This window comes from Ananas comosus, linkage group 6 (assembly GCF_001540865.1).
Source record: "Ananas comosus cultivar F153 linkage group 6, ASM154086v1, whole genome shotgun sequence".
NCBI classification, from domain to species: domain Eukaryota; kingdom Viridiplantae; phylum Streptophyta; class Magnoliopsida; order Poales; family Bromeliaceae; genus Ananas; species Ananas comosus.
The window spans coordinates 13,122,259-13,143,726 of NC_033626.1; the positions used below are offsets into that span (position 1 = coordinate 13,122,259).

The 21,468-nt window shown below is 32.6% G+C and overlaps 1 protein-coding gene across 4 annotated transcripts; it reads left to right on the forward strand.

The window, feature by feature from the left end:
- On the forward strand, positions 828-12,214 carry LOC109711224. 4 transcript variants are annotated; one of them, XM_020234159.1, is made up of 15 exons: positions 828-1,514; positions 2,046-2,114; positions 2,216-2,980; positions 3,065-3,189; positions 8,119-8,183; positions 8,318-8,416; positions 9,594-9,751; positions 9,842-9,908; positions 10,215-10,311; positions 10,404-10,531; positions 10,623-10,713; positions 10,786-10,918; positions 11,053-11,209; positions 11,294-11,683; positions 11,780-12,214. In XM_020234159.1, the coding sequence occupies exons 3-11, from the start codon at positions 2,921-2,923 to the stop codon at positions 10,652-10,654; spliced, it is 831 nt and encodes a 276-aa protein (XP_020089748.1). In that variant the 5' UTR covers positions 828-1,514; positions 2,046-2,114; positions 2,216-2,920; the 3' UTR covers positions 10,655-10,713; positions 10,786-10,918; positions 11,053-11,209; positions 11,294-11,683; positions 11,780-12,214. The 4 variants fall into 4 exon arrangements, with proteins under 4 accessions (XP_020089748.1, XP_020089749.1, XP_020089750.1 ...); XM_020234160.1 differs by having other exon boundaries at positions 828-1,398; XM_020234161.1 differs by lacking the exon at positions 828-1,514 and having other exon boundaries at positions 1,521-2,114; positions 2,216-2,274; positions 2,912-2,980.

The window sequence follows — 21,468 nt, forward strand, 5'->3', positions numbered from 1 at the left end:
GGATAGAAACTGTGGGTTTAAAAAAAAGAAGAAGAAAAAAAGAGATGGACTTAATTTGGATGGAAAAGATTGTAGATCGATTATTATTTTATTTTATAAGCAATATTGGGTTCCAGACCTAGATATGTTAGCTTTAATGTCAATTATTTTTTTATTATTACATCGATCCTATTCTTTGATGAGCCGCTTTTTCTTTTTTTATTTTACTTTGTTGCAGCATATATATATATATATTCTAGCTCAACACACACACACTCTCTCTCTCTCTCTCTATATATATATATATATAGTCCGGCTGCTATGCTATTGATAGCATCAAACACTTGATGCTATCAAGTTTTCTGCCGTTAGATTAACTCTAATTATTTTTATCCGTTAGATTATACTATTCAACTAACTACTCACTCTATCCTAAGGGCTCACATCATCCTAACCGCACATTTCTTAATCCAATGGCTAAAAAACTAATAGCACCAATAATTTGGTGCTATTGACAGTATTCCAGCCTAGTTATNCGGGGGGCAAGCGGGCGTGGGTGGGCGGGCGCGAGCCGACGAGCAAACTGGCGCGGACATGAGCCGGCGCCGGGTGGGGTTTTTACTCTTTTTTTTCCCCTCTTCTTTCCCTGTGAGATCCACTCCTCTCTCTCTCTCTCTCTCTTTTTCCTTTTTTTCCCTTTTTAAACTTTGAATCGGGGATCCTAGGCTGGTACGACAGGGCCCTCCCCGATCGGCGCAAGCAGGGGGGTGCGGGCGAGCGGGCGCCGGCGCGAGCGGCGCGGGGGGTGAGCCTACCCGGGCGTGCGCGGGTGCGGGCGCGGGCGTGCGGGCTCGAGCCGGGGCGTCGCGCGGCCGCGAGCCGGGGCGGCGCGCGGCCGTGAGCCGGCGTGGATGCGACCCATCTTTGGAAAAAAAAAAAAAACAGAGGAAACAGAAGTAAATGTGCCCATACCTTAGCCCATGCTTCTGCTTTCCTGCTGATCCCACACCAACGGGTTTGGATCCGGCCATACTGTCATACATCCTCCCCATCCTCCCCCGTCTTCTCTTCCCCTCTTCAGTCATTTTCTCCGTCCTCTTTGCCATTCACCTGAGCCAACCTCCCCCGCAATCCCCTCCTCTCCGTCCTCGGCATCTTACTCGCTACCCCTCTTCTCGCATTCTTTGCCGCATGGCACCACCACGGCCACCGACCTCCTTTGGCAGCACCTTTGCGCAGGTGGACTAATGAAGCGTCGTTGACGTCGACTGCCCCCTCAGCTATGCCTTCTACGTCCTGACGAGAATGGCATCGTCGCTATCACCGACGGGGTGCTCTAAAATGCCGTTCGTTTCCTCAACATGGACAGCACCGGAATGGCCATGCCTCAAAGAAAACCATGGAGTTCTTCTTTCCTTGGTTTTTTTTTTTGCTCATTTCTTTTCTATGGAAGGGAACAAAAAAAATTGTTATTGTGCTTCTAACATCGATTTCTTTACTGCTGCGAATTCTCCATCTTTAGATCAAATCAAGCAGTACGTTCACTATTGTTTCCTTAGTTTATTTACCTTTTTTTTTCGAATGTATCAGTTATCTGAGAATTTCAAATATTTCTGGTTATCAATACTAGAAACTTAAGTTGGTAGATAAAATGCTATTTTACTTTAATGAAAACATGCACTTCTTTTATTAAATATATACAGCTAGGCCTGACTATTATGACAAGCAACAAACAAGATTTTTTCTATAATGTTTCATAGGTTATGATATTGCTGACATTAAATTGGGGGCAAATTAACTTAAAAAATCTCTTGATTCAGACTGCCACATGATTCATAAATGGGTTTATTGATGTCATAATATGAAATATGTTTCAGATATTTTGACACTATAAAATTTTTTAATTAGTATAGTAATTTATTAGTAACATAGACTTCAAGTAGGCAATGTTTAGATAGATTTTTTTTTCTCATAGAAAAATTATTGCTTTGATACGAAGTAAAAGAGTACCTAGGCTTATTTATTGCTTTGTTAATTTCTCTCTTTATTTTTTGGTTTCTACTAAGGCTGAAGATGCCTCCGGCAAATTCCAAACTCAAGCTAATAATGATAATGATGAAAAAGAAATCGAAAAGGTCCAATTCCTAAGTTTTCTCTCTTAATTCATATCTATTATATTTCAGAATTTAGCAGTAATTTGGTCTAATTTGTTTGTTTTGGATTTGTATCTATGTAGGAGGAGGATGATGATGAGTGAGCAAAATTATTCGTAGTCACGGAACCGAAGTGAGATAGGTGACGAAGTTTCAGTTCCCTTTAATTTTAATTAGTCATTTTGTATGCTGAAAAATATCAAAATGTTAGAATAGTTATACCTCAGTGAAGAAAATAATAAATCATTCTATGGGATGTACAGATTTAGCTCAATACTCGGTTGTGTTACTTGCAAAAGTGAATAGCAATAGGATTTTGATTTGATTTTCTGATATTTCTTAGCTGGATTGTTATATAGGGAATAAGTCTAAACCTGTGTGTAAAAATTTTATTACTAATATATTAGTTGTTACAACTATTTTCGTAATTCATTACAAAGCATAAACATTGGCTTCGTGTTCATCACTACATGTTTAGATACTGTTTGATGGATTCACTGTTTAGCCAAAGTAATATTTTGATTATACTTTTCAAATAGCTATACCTTTAAGAATTTTTTATTTTTGAGTTTATATTTGTATGGTGCTTTTCGATGTTAAGAATGAAGCAAAACAATATTATTATTTCATTTCTACCAGCTGATATATATTGAGTTCATTTTCATTTCTATTAGTCTAGGCTGTTTGATATAGTTTTACAATTTGATCAAAAAAGTATTAGTGTTGTATTTTCAAATTGCCTTATCTTTAAGGGCATGTTTGGTTCATGATTGGAATAGGAATAGGAAATGAAATTGGATTGCTTTGGAATGGGAAATAGAAGGAGAACATGTTTCGCTACAAAATTGGTAAAAATAAGAATCTTTTAAAGTTTCTTTTGTTGATACAGACGTTGCTTCTGATGTTAGTGGAGCTTGATCTTGTGGCGGCAGTTGAACGGAGTAGCTGCTTCTTTATATCAACTCTCATCCTCGAACTGCAAAGAAATCGAAATTCTCAAGCCAAGCCTTGGATGCTGCAATAAATGTCAGACCAGTCTTTGTACAGAGATTCAACAGTAAGAAAAAAAAACTTCCACTTTCTATTATGGATTTAGAAAAATTTCTAGAGTTTACCGGAACTATTGCTCATTTTGATATAGGTACTTGAACTTTAAAAGTTTGATTTTTTTTTTTTATCTAATCTTATGGTGTGTTTGATTTAAGGACCTCTCAAGCCGAATTTAATAGTATTTGTAACATTTTTCACATAATATTGTAATAGTACAGAGTATTTTATAACTTTTCTTTGAGAAAACATTCAGTTTACTTCCAAACAATTTGATGGAGTTTTTCAAAACTGAAAGTAATGAAAGGGTTTGTAGTTAAATTGAAAATTTGAAGTTCAGGTTCCCATTTTTAAATGTGCTATAGTTCAGGAAAGTTCTATAAATCTTCATCTATGGATTGCATATAGTGTTTACTTTTTCTTGACACTGTACTATTCGAGTCGTCGAAGATGATCGATTAGAGGAAATAACCCAACAGTCTATACTTCAAAGCAAACTCTATCTTCTTCTCAACTACTGTATGGTCGTCAAAACGACCCAAACCCCGACTAAGTAAAAATGAGCAGAAACGGTTGAGTTATCGTATCGAGAAACCTTGGTGGGGCCTCTTAATGGTTGTTCAATCTCGAAATATGTCATCCAACTGGTCCGATTGCTAATCTGCTTCTGCGGCCCCATGGCCAGCATTGGTGAGTTGATTCCATTCTTTGCTTTGTTCTTTAAAAACCAAGATTTTAAATATAAGTGAATGCCCATAACTAGCTTACATGAAGGAATCCCTGCATCTAGCTAAGAAATGTTCCCATAGCTTGCTGAGAAGTGTGAGACCTTATCGTAAAGTTGTGCATAAAAAATAGTGACATTGCTATTCTTTTCCAATCTAGGTTGCCTGAGATCACAGGTAGTATCTGAGCTCATATTTCACCACTAAAATGACATACACATTTCCAATCAGCCCATGCGAGAGACAACGACAGTAGCACTCCACGCTACCTTAGAGAGCATGTAGCCTTATTCCAAGAGCATGTAGCCTCATTCCATCAAGTTGCATTAATAAGCATAAAGACATGAGGAACCAAATGCAAATTTAAGTCTGCTTGCTTTGTTACACTTTTAAAATTAGTTTATTATTCACATTCCTCATTTTTCCCCTTCGCTCCTATTTATTTTTCTAGAAAATTTGTTGATTCCGTTTGCTGGTTCTACTTTGCTGATTGTCTGATTTCTTTCTATTTTCTCCTGGTCATGGTTCCCTTGCCGTCTCTACTGCTTCTGCACCTCTGGGAGCTATAGTTGCTATTTTGGGCTATCTACTTTCGAGTGCATCTTATTTCTATCATAATTGCACAATTTCTCTGTTTATGTTTTGCTATTTGGGTTTTTTTTGTGCTTTCCTAAAACTTTAAAAATTGTATCGTTATTTGGAGTATAGATATTTTGGTCTTTTGCATGTTATTTATTTTGCCAATGAATTTTCTTCTATTTGTTTTACTACTTTCTGTAACCTTCAAAATTGTGTTGTTTGTGTAGTATGAATGTTCTGATTTTTTTTTTTTTAAGGGATTGTACATGCTTCTTGTGAGATTGTTGCTGATTGGTCCCAATCTCACTTCTCGATCACATTTTCATGGTAGAGATCTCAATCATGAATCTCATTTTGCCCTGGATAGGGTTCTAGCGAGATATAGTCAGGATTTCTCTCGCAGATATGAGATTCGTGCTCTTGGTAAGTTTTCAAAAGCGAATACAAAAAACCTATTTGTCATGTTTTGATGGAAAATTGTTGTTTCTATGTGCTTAGGTGTGGAGAGTATTTAAACAATAGTCATCGGTATCGTTTATCGAATTGTGTTACTATAATGTCGTATGAAATATAAGGTTTTCCGGTATTACTTTTTAGTGTTTGGTGTTTGCTGCCTTTGTAGTAGTTAGCTTCAGGTTTAACAATGATCTTGATAGTAGTAAGGGGTATAGTTTTTTGCATAACAATTATCATTTCACTGTGTTATATTTTTAAATTTTTTATGATTTGTTGGATCAGACAATGGGATTGGCTAATGCTTTATTGGTTTCTTATAGTTTGTAATATATAAAGAGATTATTCTTCCCTCGATTTATGAGGTTTCTATGCATGCCTGGTAAAAGTTCAACTAACTCCATTATGTATATATAGTATATAAAATATTTCTAACCTGTTAACTGTAATGTTTGATTATTTTATTCAATTGTTATGAATATCAAATTTTAGGAAATAAATATTACTTATCTTTCTTAATATTACAAACTTTTCTTTTTTCCTACTTTTTTGGGCTTATTTATTTTTTAATTTAGTTTAGATATTTTCAACAAGAAAAATAAAAACTATTACTTTAATTTCGTTCATTTTATATTATATTATTCAACAATGAGATAAAAAAATTACCTAAAAATATTAAATACATATAATTATCAATAGCTACATATAATAAGTGGCTTTGTGTTGCACAATAAAAAAGTATTATAAATTATTTTCAGAAAGTTTTGATAGTAAAGTCTAAAGTATTAATCGATAAATTGTAATGATTAACTGTAATAATGTCAGCCCGTCGCATGGAATAGCCCAATATGGAGAGATGCGTATAATATAGTACTTAGGAAATTCTTAAAGAAATATCTCCAATCCAGCTACCGCAATCAACGTAAGAAGAATAATATTAGTTATTAACATGTTTTTCTCCGGTTTTATATGTTAATGTATTTGATTTTATCTCAGAAGTTCACAATCAAGTGCGGAAATATTTAAATTGAGAAAGCGAAAAAGAGCTTTTAGGTAATAATATTTTGAAATTTAGCATGTATCAATTCTAGCATTTTACAAGTTCTTTTTTCCCTCCGATAAAAAATAATATACATTTTTTTTTTTCCCAGTTGTGTCGACCATTCTGGATTAGAAGATAAATAAAGATGATCGAGGTTCCTGATGCTGATTATATTACTATTATCTATATACTCTTCAAAACTTCAGAAATATCTCATTTATTCCTACTTTTTTTTCCTTTCTAATATAACCCTCATATGTTCTTCCGTTATTCCAAAATGCCCTTATAGTTACCACCTGTTAATTTAACTTGGGTTAAACGTGAGTTAATTTCTATTAGAGTTAAAAAAAAATTAAAATGCCTCTTTTGCCCTTAACTTAAGGACAAATAAGAAATGTTGGTAATGACACATAATAGTTCTTATAATAATTTTTAGAGTACAAGAGAAAGGATGCAAAAAAATGTTCTTTTTGCTATTAGGCATAGAGACAAAAGAAAGGTAGATCGAAAATCCATTGCTAATTTTGGGTGGTGTATTAAAACATTTAATCTCTGTTTTTTTTTCCTATAAAATATACTAACAAGTAAAGCAGTAAAGTAGGTTTTTAAAAAGTCTACTATTTTTTGGGAATACAGGGCGACAAAGTTACAAAAATAAAATAAACAATAAAAATTATACATTTAAAATTTTAAACTATAAGGAGGTATAGTAAAAAAAAGTTTATTTAATATGGCTATAACTTCTGTTTTTTGCTCTTCTTACCAAAGAAACTATAACTAATGTAATGCACAAATTACTAATTGTTGGTTGCTGATGGACTAATATATAGTTCTTGCCGTTGAGTAGATAGATATTGTATTGTATACTGAGATGCAAAAACTAAAACTTCTTTTAGCAGTGGCATTAAAAAAACAAAAACTAAAGTTTCGTGTCAGTTCGGAATGAAATTTTACATTTAATTTAAAATTCCACTAATTTGTTGATTTCGAACTTAAAGTCCAAATTTCGACTTACTGAATCAAAATTGAGAAATATGCAAACTTAATGAATCAAAATTGCCATTCGCAAAAAAATTAAATAGGTTATATTGAACAAAATTTATTTGAACTCGAAGCCTGATGTTTTCCATTGTCTGCTGGAATATTGCTGGAACAAAATTTATGTGAACTCGATGCCGGTGATGATGACGGTTTCTATTAATGTTTGAAGGATGGCATAGATTGCAAAATTTGTGCAGCCCCACTTTAATTGGAAACCAAATGAGCTATACTAATAACGACATCATAGTGTGATCCTATGGTTATGTAGTTTGAGAAGAAATTACCTACTTTGAACTGTACGATTCCATGTTGAATATCGGTCTTATAACTGCTGCTTATATTTGCCGTCTCTATTTCTTGTGGTTGCGTGCTCTTTATTGTCTGTTACTTTCTAGTGCTAATAATTTATGCGATTATCACGAGTATTGGTGTTAAAATCTCCTGTTTAGTTGATACCGTAACAGTTGGTTGTTCAATCTTTGGCCTAAAAAAATGCCTAACATAATGCAGGTGATATTTTGGTTCGCAAAATTCTGTAGAGTTTTTAAATTTTAAATTTATGAAAATTACAGCTAATTCTCAGTGTAAATTAAGTGTAGAATTACGTGTATTTATTTGTCACTGCTTATGGTCTTCCTGTTGTTGTGTAGATAATTTGTATCAAATCCTCTGACTTAAAGAATATGCAGAACAAATACCATAATTTCCTATAGGCCATGATTTCTGTTGGTGTGGCTATAATGGATACATGATCATTTAACTTTTATTGTTTCTGTGGTTTGTGTAGTTTTGGTAATTGTAATGATGGTGGTATTTTTCTATACCAAAATGTGAGTGATAGTTGTGTTTTTACTTTGTTGACTTCTTTTCCCTATTCTGCTGAAAAAAAAAAAGTGGGCTTAGGTGGTTACCATTAGATATGGTTTTCTGCAAACACTTGGATTCAGTCGTTATGTGTTTTTTCTGATTATTTCGTGCATTCAATTTCAATATTGGTGATTCTTTCCTTGCATCAAAGGCATAGACTGTTCTTAAGTTATTTTGCATATATGCTTGGTTATTACTGTGCTTATTACTCACTCTTTGTTGATGCATGCAGATGTGTTCATTGGAGTTCGTGGCTGCACAATGTTAGAGTAATTAGGAGGGCTGATTTGCGCAGTGGTAGGGTATTGTGTTACTGTTTATTCCCTCTACCCGTCCCACTTATAGTTTTTCTCTTCTCTATTCTAATTTTTCTCATTTGTTATTGTCTTCTGTTATGCTTCATTGTGCTTCCTTAATTATATGGGATGAAGCACCAATGAATCACAGGAATTGCTTTGAAGCTTTGGATAGATCATTGAGGGATATTTTGTGTACCGGCGAAACAACACCCCCGGATAAACTTTTTGGAGGTAAAACCATTCTACTCGGAGGAGATTTCAGACAAATACTTCCTGTTATTATTGGTGGAAAAAGACAAGATATAATAAATGCCTCAATTACCAAATCGTATATATGGACTAATTGTATAGTTTTTCAACTAACTACAAACATGAGGTTGTATAGATATTCAGAAAATTTGATAGTACAATAAGATTTTTTAAGTTTTGCTAAAAGGATACTTGATTTGGGTGATGGAAAATTAGATACTCTTAAATTACCATGTGAAGAAGAGCCTACTTGGATTAAGATACCGGATGATATACTTATTAAAGGTACCAGGGATGGTATTACAGATATTGTTTCACCAATATATGATGCACTCGACCAAAATTATAATAATTGTTCTTACTTAAGAGATAGAGCAATTATCACGCCTGTAAATGAAAAGGCTGATGATATCAATACATATGTATTATCTTTAATTCCCGGAGAGGAAAAAGTGTATATGAGTTCGGACTCAATTTGCAGCTCATCAGCAAATGTTGAAGAAACATATGTACTCTATCCTACCGACTTCTTAAATTCTCTGAAGTTTAATGGCGTGCCACACCATGAGCTTAGATTGAAAATTGGAGCTTCGATAATGCTTATGCGCAATATCAGCCAAAGTTCAGGATTGTGAAATGGTACTCGATTAATTATTACTCAGTTGGCTTCGCGAGTTATTGAAGCACAAATTTTTACAGAAAATTATGCTGGTCAAAAGGTTTATATCCCTCGCATTGTAACACATGTTACGGAAACAAAGTGGCCATTTATTCTTAAAAGAAGACAATTTCCTATTTCGACTATGTTATGCTATGACAATCAACAAAAGTCAAGGGCAGACATTACAACTGGTTGGCATTTACCTTCCGAGACCGGTATTCTCACATGGTCAACTTTATGTTGGAGTTTCTCGAGTAACTTCACGTGAAGGATTGCGAATTCTAATAGACAATAAAAATGATGAACCCGAAGGATATACTTGCAATATTGTTTATAATGAAATTTTTAATGATTTATCTTCGTAAAAGGTTTTAGTCTATTACTTTGATAGTTAATTTTGCTTTATAATTTGTAATCATAAATAGTAAATTTTTTTAGTTTGCTAATTCCTATACTTATTTATAATAATTGAAATTTATTTATTGTGTTTTGAATCAGCAAAATATTGCGAAATGGAATATATATCTCTAAAGAATTTGACACTGACACAACAACATGTCAAAATCAAAATCAGAGTCAGCCGAATTTGGGAATCGACAACGCCACAGCTTAAGAAAGATATTCTTAGCCTAGATTGCCTTCTTATAGATGAAGAGGTTTGAGTTTATTTTTTTCTCTTATCAAGTATAAAATAATTTGATTCCTTTTTTTTATATATTATTTGCTTAACCATTTTTTTTTCCTAGGGATATGCAATGCAAGCAACCATTCGCAAACATGATGCAACCACTTTTAGAGCATTATTTTCTGAAGGCAATGCATACATAATAGAAAACTTTAATGTTATACCAAGTAGAAATACCTACAAAGTTGTCGATCGCAGATATATAATCCAGATTAGTAAATGGACGCGTATTGTTGAAGCAAAAGAAGATGTTGCTCAGATCCCTTTTTACAATTTTTACTTCCTGAGCTTTGATTATATAAAAAATAAAAAATATGTAGATGGTTGCCTTTTAGGTATTGCAGTCTCACTTTCTTATCTCATTCCCCTTTTTTGGGATAACTTAAAAATTGAATAATATCTAATAACATTTATGTGTTTTTATATATCTTCAGATGTTATCGGAAATATTGTAGCGACGGGTACAATTTCTTTTACATATGTAGGACAAGAACGAACTGCAATAAGAAAATTGCAGATTGGAAACTTAGAGTAAGTGTTGTAGTGTGCTTTTTCCAAATTTTTGACTATTTTTTTGTATTACAGTTATTAATTGTAGTATCAAATATTAATATATTTTGTAGGGATGAAACATTATCCGTGACATTATGGGACAAATTTGCTATTGATTTTAATGATAACCAGCATCAGGAAAAAGTCGATGGTCCAGCTATTGTTGTTTTTGCAAGTATGAGTGTGCGAACCTACAGAGGTAACATTGAATACCTTCTTATACTAAAATTTTTAGTTTACATGTTATTAACATTGTCAACAACTAAATATGTTATTGTTTGCAATTACAGATCAGCTCTATATATCAACATGTTCAGCATAAAAAATCTACAGCAATTTGGAAACACAAGAAGTTATGGATTTTTGCAATAATTTGTGCAGGTATTTAACAATACTTCTTTATTATTAAAAAAACTTCTCTTTGGATATTTTCTAATATGTTTTTTTTTACAGAAGACAAACACCAATTGCACCGATACAACATATCAAATCTTTAAATGAGCCAATCCTCAGTCCTTATGAACAAATATCCAGAAATCGCAAGACTATTGATAAACTACTGAAGTTAAATCCAGATGAATTAGAAGTAAGAATATAATAATGCAATTTTTTTTGGAGGTCAATTATTAGTCCTAAACTTTTATTTCTTTATTTTTCAACATGTGAAGCCTATTATTTTAAATAAAAAAAGATTGTATCAGCTTTTATTTTCTTATACAGAATTCGAAATACACTTGCAAAGGAAAGTTGGCGACAGTAGATACAACCTATGGTTGGTGGTATAAAGCTGTTATGATTGCAAAGGAGCAGTGAAGGACTATAATGATAGTTTTTGGTGCAGTCAATGTGGAAAAAATGATCAGGCTCCTATTCCGTGGTATACATTTACCAAATATAGATATTTTTAGTTAATAAATAAATACGTAATATGAAACTAATATCTGAATAATTTTGCAATCAGGTACAAACTAAATGCTATTGTCGAGGATGAGACAGGATCGGCAAACTTCACAATTTTTGGCAAATTAGCACAAGACCTAATACATGCGCCTGCTCATCATCTTGCAACTGCAATCAATTCAGATCGAAATATTCTGCCTACTGCTATAAAAAATATTCTCGGTCAAACTTATATTTTTCAAGTCTTAGCCGATTCTCGAAAACATAATATTGGTGTGCCATCATTTAGAGTTGCAAAAATTTTTGCACCTGATTTAGATACAAAAGGAAAAGGTAAACAGGTCAGCACAAATACTGAAATAACTGAAGAAGTAACTGATACAACTGCAATTGCTACTGAATCTCATTATGGATTAAATGAAGTATCACCTGATCTAACTGTGGAATCATTGTGAGTATTCCATTTTTTGGTTTATTGTCACCAATTTAACTTATTAAATTGTATCTCAAACTATTTTTTATATTAACTTTATTAATTTTTTTCCAGGATTACACAACCAAGCTCAGAAATGCTTCAACTGAACAAAAAAAAAAGGCCTTTTAGGTAAAATAAAAATAATAATGATTTTTTTTTCCTGTTTTCTTTATACTGTTAACTTTTTGTGTGACAATATCGCTAAACTTTTACTATTATTTTCAATTACATTGAAGATTCTACATCCGACAGAGAATGAAGCCTATTACTAAGTAGTATAAATATTATATATCTTTTTAAGGAATATGTTTTGATAAATAGCGTGTACTTATATTTCTTTTTAAGAAGTATGTTTTGATGAATAGTACACACTGTGCTCAGCAGTTACTGCTTTATTAAGTATTTGCTTAAATACCAGACACTTGTATTAGTATATCAATACTTAAATTGGATTCATCCTGTAAACTCTCTCTTTCCACTCAAACAATCCTCTGTGGAATTTTATTAGAATGATATCTGTTCAACCTTAAATGCAAACTCACCATCTCTTTGTGGTTTTACCTGTATAATATGGCTGCTGATTAACTTTCTCATCCAAATCCCAGCAATAATCGCCCGTATGAGACCATGAGTTATGTTAAAATCTCAACCTTCAAAATTAATTGCAAAACAACATCCAATACAAACCTAAATCTGGCACAAGTTACGCAACAGTCCTTATTGTTGTTACTTGATTCTAATGTTGTGACACACCCAACATAAACATACTCAAATAAGAATAAACTACATCACGAATCTATCTCTAACATTCTTTAACAAACTTAAGAATGCTTATGCTGTTAGTAAATACAACTTTGCATGGAAGGTCACTAAGGAGAGTATATAAATTGTATATGTATATGAAACAAATTGAACAATAAATCCCATTTGTTTTAATGTAATTAGAAAATCAACATATGGATTAGAAACCTTAGGACACTATCCGCATTCCACACTGCCGTTGCATCCACCCACCTCTTGTGGGACGCACTATTATATTGATTTTTCTTTTTTACTTCACCCTATGATATCTCTATTTCCCCTAAACACTTTTTTTGGAGAATTCTTTTGCGTACCACCTTTTAAACCATAAATGCAAACCCGCCGTTTGTTTACGCTTTTACTGTTTCAACTTGAACTATTAACATCATTTTTTTCCCATACCTAATTAATGACATAATATGTACGTATATGTTTAGTATTAATTTGTTATAAAATAATTAATATAGTTATATTTGTTGTGTTATTTTTCTAATACCTTAATGATCATTTTTTTTGAGAATATAGGCCAAATTTGGCGACTATGGTAGCATACATAATATCGTTTATGCAAGGAGTGTGCTTCCTCCTTCCCTTAATGGACTGCCTCTGTCACAAATACCATTACTGCTCTAGCTACGGCGAAAATGTTTTCTCTTTCTGTTATACCTTCCTTTTCTAAATATACTAATAGTTCTAATAATTAACTATTATATCGACTTCCCGTACAACACGCAGGATTCCGTTTACCTTTTTTTTCTAAATATACTCACTACGAAAATAAATATTATTCAAAAATATTAATGAATAATATTAAAAATTATATTAATAGTTCTAATAATTGACTATTGTATCGACTTTCCGCCGCAACGCGCGGGATTCCGTAACTAGTTTACATGATATGTAAATATTTTTTCATATTTTATTGCCGAAAAAAACTATGACCTACATATACACTAGCCGTGCAAAAAATCCTGACAAATTTGCACTGCATCTCGTACTTCATTTCCTACCGTCCAATAAATCATCAAATTACTCAAAGATTTACATGAGTAGAAAAAAAAAATGTTAAATATAAGAAGGGTCGATCATAACTAGGATACCTACCGCTATATATTGTTATAAATGTGAGGACGTGTCTTTTTCACCACATTCATTAATTTGTACATCGACTTTAATTGTGAGCAATTGTCTCTTTTGTTCGAGCAGGGTCTGTTGTACGTAGTTTAACTAGCAATTAGTGTTGAATCTATTTTAATTTTGAGCATCTAAACGGCCGCAAATGCAGAAATTAATTAGTTCTAAACATGATTTTCGACCCAAATACATGCTCTTAATTAGTGGAATCTTAGTTTGTGCATCTAAATGGTTGGTAAAGTTGAACATTTCTATAGTTGTTGCAAGATATTAATCCGCAAAGGCAATAAGTCGAGATCACACACATCACACCGGAATTTCAACCTTCTTTCACACTCCACAAGAAGGCAAAAGTGCAACGACCCGATACGCTAGCACTAATAACTTGTTGGGCTAAAGCCACCGGTCCAAAATATTTAAACCCAGTTATTATTACTAGCGTGCGATGCCTCATATAAACTGATCGGAATCAGTATTTCATCCAATGTGGGACTATTGGGGGCGTTACAAACTCCTCCTGTTTAGATCCTGACGTACTCATCGGGTCCAAACTAAATCGCAGACAAATAGATTAGGATCAGAATTATCAGGCGATGTGAGATTCTAGAGGTGGCTCCTACGGGGTTCAAGAGGTGACTCTCACCAAACCCGTTGGTGTAGCAGTTTGTTCAGTATAGCACTTAGCTCTCACACTTCCGACTGGTATTCGGCTCTGATACTAATTGTAACGACCCGACCAACTAGTAATAAAAATTTTTTGGGCCAAAACCACCTGCCCAAAATGTTTAAGCCCGGTTATTATTACTAGCGTGCAATGTCTCGTATAAACTGATCATAATCAGTATCCCATCCGATGTGAAATTATTGAGGGCGTTACAAAAAGGATGCGCCCGTATGTTCTCATTTGATGAAAAACGACGGTTTCAATCGTAAATCAATTAATTTATGTCTACAACAATTAATATATATATTTTTACACATTATATCTTTCATGCTTGTACACAGAAGTGTTATGTTAGTTTTAAACCATTTACAATTCGAAGAACGAGAGATAGGGCATCACAGTACAAGGGCCCAGATATTTATATAAGAATCCTTTATGAGGACCTTAGCCCAACACCTAGAGTAGGGATGGCAATCAAACTCACTGTTTGTGAGTAAGTTCATCATCAATTCAATATAAGCTCAAGATCGAATCGCTCTTTAGTAACGAGCCGAACGTGAGCTAAATTTTTTAGCTCGTTTAATAAACGAGCCGAATAAGAACTAAATTTTTTAGCTAGCTAGCTAGTTAGTTTAATAAACGAGCTGAATATGAGTTGGGGTCGGCTCGCTCGTGTTCGGCTTAATAACAACTCGAATACATATATTTTATATTTATACAATTTATTTAATTTATATTTATATATATAAATAATAATCATATATATAACATATATATTTATTATTTGATTTTTAGTCAAAAAAAAATAAAGCTGAACTCAATTATAAAAAGGCTCATTTATATAAAAAATTTCAACCATTAGAACAAAGTTTAATAGATAAGATTTTATAAATTTAATTTTTATATATATTTAAATTAATTTATTTAATTTATTGTTCGTTGACTAGTTCGTGAGCCGGCTCGTATTTGACTCATTAATTAACGAACCGAACACGAACTAAATTTTTCGGTTAAATATTTACTTAATTGGCGAGCCAGCTCGTATTCGACTCGTTTATTAAACGAGTCAAACACGAGCCGATCCTAGCTCGCTCGTGTTCGGCTTGTTGACACTCCTAATTTACAGCGTTCCTATCAACCGAGTTATATTTTTAGCCTACACAAATAACTCAGCAAGTTATTCAAGGTTTCAAATTCTAAATCTAATTATTTTATATTTTTTAGCCATTTTTTTAAAAAAATGAACAAAACAGGTAATCTTTTTTTTTTCCTTAAAAAGGAAAAACTATATTTTCCAAAGAGGTATGTATATGTGGGCTTTGAGCAACTAATTTGAACCAAAAAATAATATATACAAAGAGCTCTTTCTATAGTAGAGTTTAAGGAAAGGTTGCATGGTGTTCACTTAGTAGGGACTTTCAAATTTAATTATCAATTTAACTTATACTCTTAAAATCTAATTGTTTGAAGTAATAGCTAATTGTCTATATTACAACTGCTAGATAAGGAGCATTCGGGGCCTTCTTATAACAACCTTTTTTGGTCGACTAATCTACTGGTGATTGGATAAAAATTAATTAATGGTTCATACCAATGGATTCAAATACATATATATATATATATGCTTAAGCTTTATGTTAGAGGAGTTTCAATAGACATGTTGCATTGTTAAGCTAATTCAGATTTTTAGCTGCGATGGAGTTTCTAACAATTGTATCAAAGTAAATGCTAAATTTTCAACTACTAATGAGAGAATATTTTCCACTAAAACCTGTATATAACTCGCGAAACCGAATTTAGATGCTCAAACTCTTCTTCTTCTTTTTTTCATGCGAAGCTCACTAACAAAGGTTCGAACTAGATACCTTCCTTATCAACCAACCACGCAGTTTTTTTTAGCGGTTTGAATTTGATAACGTCATTAATTTGGATTTAGAACATCGCACCTGTACCCTATATAGATAACATTTAGTTGTACTATCAATTTCTATTGATAGGAATACACATAATAATGGTTATTAACGCTGAACGGACAACCACCTAGAATTAAAGAAATGGAGGAGTTGCTTTTTCTTTTTGTTGCCACATCTCAGATGCAAGTTGTGAAAGTGCAAGATCATGCAGTCCTTTCTTATCAAGGAGCTATAAATAATAAACAATTCAACAACTCTTTTTTTGTTTTGAAATAAAAATAGTAAGTTATTGTTAAGATAAACGCAAAAAGATATCTAACTCGTCCGGTGCGAAAATATCAAACGAGAATAAAAAAAAAAAAGAAAAAAAATATAACACATAATGTTTACGTGGTTCGATCACTAGCCTACATTCAAGGACGAAAACGTATCGAAGATCTTCCTTATAATTAAAGTAATATACAAAAAATGTCTCTCTCACAAAATTCTAATTTTAAAAAGTACATCCATACTCTTTCTCATCTGTTGCACCAAAATAAATAAAATAAAGAGTATTTTTATAATAGTGGCTAAATTCTAATACAATTAGAAATACAAATTCACTAATATTAGGAATATTTTAATTAGATTAGGCATAATTTAAACGTAACTTAATAGGATAACCAAAACAAAATAGGGTTAGAAAACCGTATAGTTTCAGAATTCGAGATATCTAACAGTTATCTATTTCGTTCACTCTTTATAAATAAATTTGGTTAAAAATATAAAGCAATTATGCTTTAAACTTGAGACCTCGAATACTACACGTCAAACCTTTAGCCAATGGCGGTAGATAAGGCTGGCGAGGATCCAATATTTATTGATATGTATTTCTTCAATGCCCGTAATCAACTTTATTGATAAGCTTTGCTGCTCAACATTGAATACATAATTTGTTAGGACGTCGCAATTTGCTAGCTCAACTAATAAATTGGCAATTAAATCACATGATCTCCCCTTCTACTTTTATACCTTCAAATTTTTGTTTGTTACACTTTTAATCTGTTCCAATCATAGAATAGGGGTAAAAAAAACAAAGCAACATGCTTTGAGTTTTTTGGTAAAAATTTCGTATGCATTGTTGGTATATATACATATATGTAAGTAACAAGCTAGGCTACATATGTAAACACATCAAAATATATAACATAATGTAACATTTTAGAAAATCTATGACAAAATAGATACAACTTACTAATGATGAGTGCGCTGTAAGATAGGGAGAGGGTAATTGACAAAAGTGAAGTTTTTTTTTTTTTTTTTTCTCTGTTTAAATTGAAGAAACCTTTATTTAATGCTCAACCTGCATCTGCCTCTTGTCTACATTAGATTGAATAAATTGTTGATTGTGACATTACTATCTATTAGCTAGGTCCAACAAGAACTACATGAATGAACAAAAAAAGATAAAATAGAGCGCATTAAACGCGATTGAGTCTTTGAGTTGCTTTAATTCCATGATAGAGCACGATAGACGCTGATCTGAACCTTCCTAAACCAACAGATGGGTGATCTGAAGAGACGAAAGTAATATAATTTTTAGAAATATTAAATTCGATCGGTTGGACGTTGGATGTTGTACGTCGTACGTCTTCTTTGCAAGAGTCTGATAAGATGGTGGGCAAAAAGCCACCACGACTGAATAGTTCAGCTCGTATTTGCTTTAAATATTTTTTTTATATCTATTTCATTTCTGACCATGTAGCCTCGTTTTTATAGTTAAATATATATTTCAAATAAATAAAGCGAGTAACGTGCTAATTTTTTTTAAAAAAAAAAATACTAACTAAACGGTTGGTTAGATAGCCTGAGATAGCATAAATTTAGTAAAGACTAGTTACGGAATTACGAAAAAAATGTATTACTGTTATGTGCTATAAAACATATAAAAAAGAATATAATGAAAAATAGATATTTACTTTCCTTTCATAAAAAATATAATATTGTATAAACTGGCGCGCGCGCGTGTGTATATATATATATAATTCAGTTATCAACTTTATCATACTTTACCAATCGTTTTAGAAGGCAAGTGGCAAAGCGCTTGATCGTTGGTACCCGAGACCCAAATTCGAATTCTAGTTGTTCATATTTCTGCTAAGTTTATTTCTAAATGAAATAAACGAAGCGGGTGTGTGCTACTATTCTCTCTCTCTCTCTCTCCTCAAAAAAAAAAAAAAAAAAAAAAAAAAAAAAAAACAAAACTTTATCATACTTTGACATTCGTATTAGAAAACGAAGATTCTATTTCCAAATATATATATATACTTTTATCTCAACTCATTTTTCTCTAATAAAATAAAGCGGCCTTCAATATCAAATGAGCCCCTTAATGAAACTTCATGTTAACATATAATAGAAAAACAAATTAATATGATTTTTTTTTTGGTTTGCAAAAGTAAAATTTGCGATGGACACTAGCAATGATATGATATCAAAAGGGCGAAAAAAAAAAAAAAAAAATCCAATACCAAATAGTCGAAAAGTACAAAAGTGCTGCAATTTGGGCCGAGCCCATGATATGAAAAGTCCAACAAAACATTACAACAGCCTAGCCCAATTTCATAAACCATAAATTGCTTCAGAACTTGGGCAACCATACGGCCCACATTGGGCCCTGGCCCATATTGGCCCATTAACACACAAACCAATTGTTTTAATTTTTTTTTCCTTTTCCAAGGAGTTTATTTTTTTCCGGAGAAATATCTCGAGTATTACAAACATTTCAAACTCATTAACTCTGCAACAAAATTATAGACATAAATCTTCTGAGGCTTCGTTTGGAATTATAGAAAAATTGCGTTACGTGCGGTGAGAAATAAGGATGGAAAAATACCTGTTTGTTTCGGTACATAAAATTGCGTTTCACATATTGCTGTTAGTCGGTTATAATATATTTTCTGCCGTTCCATCGAAGAATGCAGAAACAAATCCATATATGCTTTTTCTCAACTCCATTCTATCTAATAACATTAGATCCATCTCAATACCAAACTAAGCCTGAGTCTAACTAGGGATGTAAAAACAAGCCAATATTTTTTTTAACAACATTTTTTAAAATATTAATTTTGTATTCATAATTATAATATAATTAATTCAAAATTTTGAAATGTTTTTTCTTATAGGAAATTATCTAAAGGCCTTTAAATAAATAATTAAAAGAAAAAACTTCAAATACCACCCATATAGTTTCACACTTTCTTATTTTAGTACCTTATAATTTAAAATGTATCAATTTAGTGTCATATGGTTTCATTTTTATTTTTTTTATTGTCGATTTCACTAATTTTTTCGTTAAATCAATGAGAAACTTAAAACTAAAGGGTACGAAAGTAAATATTCGATAAACCTAAGTTGGGTATCTCAAGTATTTTGTGTATAACTTAACGAAATATTAACGAAAAAACTGACGAAAAAATGAAAATAAAACCACATGACACTAACTCGATACACTTTAAATAACATGACACTAAAGTAAAAAAGTGCGAAACTAGATGGTATTTGAAGTTTATCATAATTAAAAATAAATATACTTTATGAAGCTAATATTAAGAAGATTCCTAAAAATAGGCAATATTGGGAGAGTACAGAGACTAATTACCCATACAATTCACCCAGTGAATTTTCCAAGTCGACAAAGACGCGTCACATGAGTTGCTATGCGTGGGATAACGATGACACGAAATGCCTAATAAAAGGATGAAAATAATACCTGCAGGGTAGGAAACTAACAGAAGAAGTCGTTGTCGCCGACGAAGACGCTGCCGAATTTGAAGAAGAAGAAGATCCCACATCCCCTGCTGTCGCCTGCTCTTATATCCGAAATGCTTTGGGCCCGCACACCGCAGTATTTTTAAAATTCATTAACATATCGATATCGATGTGTATGATGTAAAGATTTCTTTTATTAACTCGAGCGTTCATCCACTCTGAAATATTATAGAAAATCTATAGCAGTTTTTTTTTTTTTTTTTTTTTCGCTTCGTTTATTTTATTTAGAAATAAACTTAGCTGCAAATGTGAATCAATTAGGCCCTTTACCACTTGCTCTAGGGACGGTCGGTAATAGTTTTTTTTTTATATGCGAAAAAATATGATGATTGAGTGGGCACTGCATGGACAGTGATGGAATACGGAGGACCGCAGGATGGGCTCAATGGTGTGCGTCTTTGGAGTCTTTTGTTTGCTCGCTCCGAATATCCTCTTTCTCGTTCGGATAACTACGGGAATAAAAATTAGATATTTTCTCGCGTATTTTGTAAGCATTCCTGTTTTAGGATTTTTGTATACTTTGTCTATAAACAAAATCTAATGATTGTATTTCAGTAGTATTTTGAGAAGTAGATTGTATTTCAGTATTGAAATTATAAAAGGGTTACCGATCATCCCTAGAGCAAGTGGTAAAGGGTTTTGTGGTTGGTACTCTAGACCCAAGTTTGAATCCTAGTTGATTCACATTTCCAGCTAAGTTTATTTCTAAATAAAATAAACAAAGCGGGTAGCGTGCTATCTATCTCTCAAAAAAAAAAAAAATTATAAAAGGGCTTGTTTTTTTTTTTATGATGGACACCTTTATACGAGTTAAGCGCTACGACGCATACTAATTTGTACAGTATTAAAAAATTTATTTAGCAATTAATGTTTTACTTGTGATTAATGAATTAAGCATGTGTTCAACCCCACAGTCTCGGACACGCACCAATGCCACGCACGGGATAAATATGAAAATGTGAAATTTGAAAAATAAGATTAGAAACTTCTACTAAAGTTCAAACATTATATCTTATCCCGTCTTTATGCCAGATCACACCCTTCACTTTTAGCCCATGCTAGCTTATATATGGAAACATAAAAATCTACAAAAATACGCTACAATCCAATGGTATTAATTAATAAAAGCTTATCCCCAGCTCGGCCAAAAGCGCTTCTTTTTCTCACCGTAACAATTCAAATCACTACTTGACCCGCAAATAATGTTACTATAAAATAATATACTACGTGTTAATTTTTCAATTTACGTGACAGCGAGAGCAAGAAAACTGCATAGAGAAAAAGCAAGTCTTAGTCAGAATTTGAAATCAGACAACATTCGCCGCAACTAGTGCCAATATGAATCACTAGTATAAATTGATGAACTGATGATTAACCTGCTACCCATCAAATCGATCGATTCGTAAGAAATAGCCTGTAAATGGCTTTAATATGTTCTC